At 34.5% G+C, this 7,599-nt stretch overlaps 1 protein-coding gene across 1 annotated transcript; it reads right to left on the bottom strand.

Moving 5' to 3' along the window:
- Window positions 1–1,290: 1,290 nt before the first annotated feature.
- On the bottom strand, window positions 1,291–2,210 carry LOC119663136. The gene has a single exon (XM_038072804.1). The coding sequence runs from the start codon at window positions 2,203–2,205 to the stop codon at window positions 1,450–1,452; it is 756 nt and encodes a 251-aa protein (XP_037928732.1). The 5' UTR covers window positions 2,206–2,210; the 3' UTR covers window positions 1,291–1,449.
- Window positions 2,211–7,599: the final 5,389 nt, after the last annotated feature.

The raw sequence follows: 7,599 nt of genomic DNA, 5'->3' as shown, positions 1-7,599 counted from the left end.
ATAATAATAACAAATACCATCTATATTGTTTTTTTATATGTTTTATAACTACTGCATTTAAGTATATTAAGATGCTACATTTTTAATATTGAGTTTATTATAAACATGTTTATTCTATATTTACTTGTTTGTCTAACTATAACTGTTTGAGAATTTTATGAATTGTATTTTATAATAAAAATTAATTTTATATATAAATAAATGAGTTAACTAAATATTTTTTAAATACATAAAAGATAACGAAAAAATTTTATATGAGTTATACGAAACTTAAATAAATTTTTTAAAAACATCAAAAAAGTATGAAGTAATTAATTTACAACACAACGTTTTGTATAAGTATTAAGAAAATTTCCCCAAAACTAATAATACATAAAATAAAAAAAATTATAACATTTAATTAATTAACCCAAAATGTTCATTAATAATACACAAAAATTAACGACGTGAGCGCACACCTTCCCACTTTGACGATCTATTCGGTACTGACTACAAAATTCGTTTTACGAATTAATAAGAATGAAAATTTCTTAGGTAATATGTACTCTATTTTAAAAACGCATTCACCATAATAGAGTGGCCGTGCAAGCAATAAAAATAGTATTTATTGCGATTGTTTAAAAATTTATTTAATGTTGAAATAATTTTCAACAATTTCTAACGAAAACCAATATATATTAAATAAATTTTGGAATATTATATTTCTTGAAGTGAACAATGCTATATACTCAATTATTTATTTCTGAAAATAAGTAATATAAATTATAATATGACTTTTGATATGTCTAACACTGAATTACTATTATAAAAATTAATGATTTCTATTTTTCAGTATACAATTTATTTGCATAGATACATATGTGAATTTTATGCTGCATGCAATAGTATATAAATTGTATATATTAATGTCATATAACTTTAAATTTCATTGTATAATATACCCAATTTATTCCAAAAAGCTATTTAAATGAAAAACATTATTAACATGATATTATACTGAATTTAATTTCAAAACATATTTTTTGAATTTCAAATTAAAATAGATTTTAATTGCTTTCAGCATATTATATGAAACCCTTCTCAACTATTTTCCGCACATCATAAATATATAAATAGCTAAGAAAAGTGTATAAATAATTGTGTAACATACTCAATTACAATTAAAAAATTTTTTGCATAGTTATACGTGTTAAGTTATTGTAAAATAAAACAGTTTGCAAAGCTTTTAAGATTTTAACCTAGTTTATTTATTATATTGATAGTAGCAGTTTTTAATATATATATTATTTCATTCGCTCCAAAGCAACCAAAAAAAACCTCCACTCTACGCGTCGTATTTCGCCATACTCCTCTTTAAACGTCAAACGCTCGATTTGCTATTTTTGCACACTCATGGTTGCATTTTCGTATTTTAATCTTTCGTGTTTTTACAGTCGGCCTCCTGACATCTCAAAGCGACCCCGCTTTGTCCGTCGATTCGGCAACGTTATCATTGTCGTCATCATCGTCGTTATCAGCCTCGCTGCTACTGTCATCGTAAGGCAACTGACACCATCGCTTGATCTTATCGAACGAATACACCGAGGTGTACTGCCGCTGTGTTCGTTTGGAGTTGGGTAAATCGTTGACTACATATCGGTCTTTGTCGAGTACTTTAGTAATAATGAAGGGGCCTTTATAACGCGGCTCTAGTTTCCTCGACTCACCCGTGCTATACGGCTCGTTTTGGACTAATACTAGATCACCCTCTTGAAATTTCGTTGGCTGTAAGTACCGCTTGTCGTATCGGCTTTTAGCTTTAGCTCGCTCATCAGTAATTCGTTCTGCAATCGTTCTGCGTAAATCCGTTAATTGATCAGTAGTCAGAGTGTCGTCGTTATGTAGAGTTAGAATTAATGCGTTCTGAAGTATATCACGAGGTTGATAACCATACAGCAACTCGTACGGTGTGCATTTCGTTGTCGCATTCTCCATCGTATTTAGGCACCATTGCAATCTTACCATATTTTCGTCCCATCGTTTGTCAACCGTATTTGTTGGTAACAGCATCGATAATATTGTTCGATTAGTCCGTTCGGCATGAGCATTTGCTCGTGGAGTTCTTACTGCATTTTTAATATGTCGAATATGGTTCCGAGTACAAAACCTCTCGAAATCTTTCGCTGTGAACGCAGTCCCTCGATCAGTAATTATTTTCGTTGGCATTCCACAGTAACTTATAACTTCATTTACTGCGCTGAGTACGTGCTTTGTCGCGGTACTTTTAACTGGCTTTAGTACGGTAAATTTCGAAAAAGCATCTACTATAACGAGTAGATATTCATTTCGTTTCACACTTTTAGGAAATGGTCCTAAGTGATCCATATGTATGGTCTTGAATGGTACAGGTTCTATTTTATCGAAATGGTAAATTCCTTCCCTTTTCCCCCCTGGCTGTTTATTATACGCACATTCAACACAAGATTTAATATAATTCTTTGTGAAGTTTCGCATTCGTGGAAACCATAGATGGGTTTTAATTCGGTTTATCGTCTTTTCAACGCTCATGTGTCCTGCGCTATCATGACAGTCCCGAAGAACTCGATGTCTTAAACGTTTCGGCACGACCCATAAAAGCTTATCATCAACCATACGATACAGCCGACCGTTATGCATTTTATAACCATCGCTTTCAAGTCCATTTTCGCGTTGCACGTCAGCCACGATTTTCTGAAGGTTTACGTCTTGTAATTGCATCGCAAACAACCAGTCGTATTCGTTTAGTCCAACCTTGAACGTACGCATGTCCGCTGTGTCGCCTTCATAAACATTTAGTAACGGATTTCGACTTAGTGCGTCCACGTGTTCCATTCGTTTCGCACTTTTATGTTCTATATTTATATCAAAATCTTGTATACGTAACCACCACCTGGCTATTCTTGGAATTAGCTCGCGTTTTTGCATCGTTGTTTTTAATGCACTGCAGTCTGTCACCACCGTGATCGGTTTACCGTATACGTAATAACGCAATCTCTCCAGAGTTTCGACAACGGCTAATGTTTCCAGCTCGTAGCTGTGGAACTTTTGTTCATCTATCGTTGTAGATCTGCTGTAGTACACGACCGGTTTCCATTCGCCCATCTCATTTTGTAACAGCACGCCTGCTAACCCAATTGAGCTTGCGTCAGTATGTACTTGATGCTCAGCATCCGATCGATAAGCAGTCATAACTGGCTTCCTCGTTAATGTCGATTTCAGTTCATTGAATGACCCCTCTTGCTCGTTACCCCACTCAAAATTTACGCCTTTATGCAAAAGCTGTCGCAATGGTTTACTCACGATCGCATAACCTGGAACAAATTTCCTAAAGTAACCGCTTAAACCCAAAAATTGTCGTACTTCCGTTTGGTTTCGGGGCCTTGCGAAGTTTTCGACTGCTAAAGTTTTTGCTGTACCAGGGCTAATGCCGTCTGAAGTTAATTTATGACCCAGAAACTCGATCTCTCGATTTAGGAATATGCATTTTTTTATATTTAGTGTCAATTTCGCCTCACGTAATGCATTGAATACTCGTTGTAATTTACTAAACATTTCGTCTGCCGTATTTCCGCCTACGCCAATGTCGTCCATAAAATCCACCATATCGCCAGGATGAGTCATTTCTTTGACCTTGGCCATCGTACGCAGGAATACCGCCGGAGCATTCTTGAGTCCGAAAGGCATACGTTTGAATTCATACAACCCGTCTGTCGTTATAAATGCAGTATATTTTCTGCTTTCTTCCGCTATTGGTATTTGATAATACCCTGAGTTAAGATCAAGGGTTGTGAAATAAGTATATTGTTTCGCTTCTTGCAGCCGTTCTTCGATACTTGGGGTGGGAAATATTTCTTTGATCGTGTTGTTGTTGATACGCCGATAATCAACGCATAAGCGATCTTCGCCATTCTTTTTCTTGACTAAAACAATAGGGCTGGCATACGTAGATTCTGACTTCTGGATGATACCGTTTTCCAAAAGGTCATTTACCATTGTTGCCACCACCGACCGTTTTGGTGCTGGTACCCGATACGGCTTTTGTACGATTGGTTGATCGGTTGTTAATGTAATTTTCATTTTCGTTAAACCCGTTTTGCCTATTTCGCTCAAGCTTGTGGCGAATACGTCTCTATTACTATTAATGAGATTGCACAAGTCTCGTCGAATTGCATCGTTATCGCTTCCACAATTGATTTCGTTCGTTGATATAGGGTCCCGCGTAGTTATTCTTACTCTTAAGTGTCTTGGCGTTTTCTCTAAGGTAAACGTATCGCGCTGAATTTGTACGTCCACATCATTTGACACAACATCATGGCCTAGCAATATATCGGTTGTCAACATTTTATCGTCTACTACATAAAAATTTATTAGTTGGCGTACACTGTCGACGGCAAGTTGGGCCCTAACCCCTTCAGTTAGTCGTACCTTTCCACCGCCGAACACCGAAATGTTCATGGAACATAGCTGAATTTGACCATTAATATTTCTTGATACTGTTTTCCGTATAAGACTGCACTGGCTACCTGTATCAAGTAGTGCTGTACATTGTCTACCATTTATGTATACTTCTCTGATCGATTCTTTGGTGCGTTCAATTCGACGCACACTTGACTCCCCACAGTGCGTACTCTGACCTTTTGGGTGAACTCTTCCGCAATTGTTACACCGTTGTCTACGTTGTGGCTTTGAACATTCGCGCGAAAAATGTCCCGCTTCACCGCAATTGAAGCAAGCTCTAACCTTCGGTTCCGTTCTAAACTGTTCCTATCCGGAGTTTTCATTTGCGTCTACACTTACGCTCGAATTTATTATCGGATTTGACGATGAATTTGCCAAAGCTATTTTGTTCGTTCCATGTTGCATATTGCATAAAAAGTCCTCAATACCTTCGCGAAAATCTTTTAAATTATTAAACCGTAGCAGTGCGATCGCCGCTTGCAATTTAGTGTCGTTTAGTCCATTGCGAGTATATTTTATAATGGCACTATCACTTATCTTGTATCGTCGGCCAAGTGCCGCAATTCGAAAACAATAGTCAATGATGCCTTCATTAACATTACGTACCGCTTGACTCAATTCAAAATTAATGTCAGCTTCGTCACATTTTACATCAAATTCTGCACGCAACTTATAACTTATATACTGCTCCACTCGCTATCAAATTCTTGTAGAGAATCCAGCCACAACCGCGCTACTCCTTTTAACTTTCCATAAACGGCTAGCAATAGTTGTTTTTCATTCCATTGGAATGCATTAAGAGATCTTTCGACGCGATTGATAAATTGTCCAACCGTAAGACCATTTTTATCTGTTGGATCGAACACGGGTATCGTTTCGCTGATATCTTTTACCGACCCATGTTGTGGTAAATCGTTAACCACTGTAGATGTAATTTCCGTCTTCTGATTTTCATTTTTTTCGCTCACGTTTTCCGTAGGTTTACTTCGTGTCACGTTTTCTATGCCCATTACAAGTTGTTGAATCATTCGTTCCATATTATCTATTCGTGAATTGATCACATCTACCGGCTCGCGGATTTCGTCTGCTTTCAGGTGCTCTGTCAGACGCAATACTAACTGCGCTTTGTTGCCCGTCGTATCTAAACCTTCTTCCTCCAACGCCTCCTTCAGCTCGCTTAAACGCATATCCTTCAACTTCACCATTCTCATTTTATTACCGCCGTTAATTTATAAACAACAAATTTCGTTCCCGTTTCGTTTTGTTTTTCTTTATACCTTAACTTCGCTTTCGCGCATGTTAATGTGTTGAAGCGCTAGCGCTCCCACGGACACACTCACACGTTTCGGCTAGGCGCTGTTTATCCCACTTCTGATTTTTGTTAAGTTATTGTAAAATAAAACAGTTTGCAAAGCTTTTAAGATTTTAACCTAGTTTATTTATTATATTGATAGTAGCAGTTTTTAATATATATATTATTTCATTCGCTTCAAAGCAACCAAAAAAACCTCCACTCTACGCGTCGTATTTCGCCATACTCCTCTTTAAACGTCAAACGCTCGATTTGCTATTTTTGCACACTCATGGTTGCATTTTCGTATTTTAATCTTTCGTGTTTTTACATACGTTAATGTAAATAAATCCATTTAATTTAATAATATTTAAATTATATGTAATGTATGCTTATATTCATTTGTGAGTATTTATATATCCGCTTAAATAAAAACTTGTACAGTAAGTAGTTGAAAAAAAGTTATGCAGCAGCCCTGAAAGAGCATGAAAGAGCGTAAAAGTGGCATAAGTGTGGTGTGATCACACTTATTTAATACGTGTGACAAAAATGTTATAAAAAATGAATTTTCTTAAGCAATTTCTCTTAGTTTTGATCGAGGTGGGCGGAATTTCCATTCTATAAAAGATATTCTCTGGTCTGCACCTTTGAATGACACACCGCCAACGTGTTGGCGTGCTTACCAAAATTTTGGTGAGCAGCTCTCGCCAACATGTTGTGAATGATAGTCTGTCACCACAAAACATTCATTCGTCATACAAGAGCATTTTTTTGTGTGGTTGCACAAATTTTTACCTTATAAATTAATATAAACGATATATATTTTGTAGAATTGTAACATAAATTTAAAACGTTCTTTTATTCTTAATGTATTTATTATTTTTATTATTATTATTTATTATTATTAAAATAACACTTATAAATTAGTGTTAAATGTTTAATTGTATATTAATCAGAAATATATACATTTTTAATAAAAAGGTTTTTTTCGAAATTATTATATAAAAAAAAATTATAAAAAATTAATATACAATTAAATATTTAACATAAATTTATAAGTGATGATTATAAGTAATTTTTTATTTACAAAAACATGTAAATATAACATCGTTAAATTAGCGATCTAAGCCCAGTAATAAACAAACGTATTGAAAATTGGCCATAATAACAATTCTTTGTATTCTAAATATGTTTTCTTTGTTAAAACTTATTAAAATAAAAGAAATTAAAATGTTAATAACCTCGAACTAACAAAAATATACAAATTACAAATGTCTTGAAAAACAATTAATATATGTATGTATATTGTTTTATTATATACAATACAAATAATAGGTCTGTTCCACGAGCTACACATAGTAACTTTGCGTAACACTGTGTATACACAAGTGCGTTCCACGAACAATTTTGTGAGTAAATGAGAGCATCTGAGAGAGCGTAACATCCCTGTCGAAATTTGAAAATGTTACACAGACTTTACTCATGCATTTTATATGAAGTAAAATTTGTGTTTATGTGTAAATCAGCTGTTATGGTTTGAATTCAAATATTTGTGTTGTTTGTTTGCGCGGCATTTGTGAATATAAAAAAATTCTGCATTTTTAATTGTAACAACTGTAATAAATAAATATTGAAATGGATAAAAACATAATAAATATTTTATTAAGTGATTTAAGTAACACAACACAACCAGAATATAACGTAGTTAATACACTTCGAGATAGTGCCTCTGACGATGATGCAGAATTAGTGTATTCGATATTACATAAAAAAAAGAAAACGTGTGTGTATAAAAAATTATATACAAGATGTTGTTTACAAATATGACGACA

This window comes from Teleopsis dalmanni, unplaced genomic scaffold (assembly GCF_002237135.1).
Source record: "Teleopsis dalmanni isolate 2A unplaced genomic scaffold, ASM223713v2 unscaffolded_contig_0154, whole genome shotgun sequence".
NCBI classification, from domain to species: Eukaryota; Metazoa; Arthropoda; class Insecta; order Diptera; family Diopsidae; genus Teleopsis; species Teleopsis dalmanni.
Note: the sequence above shows the minus strand (reverse complement) of the source record. Positions and strands in the feature narration are given on the sequence as shown.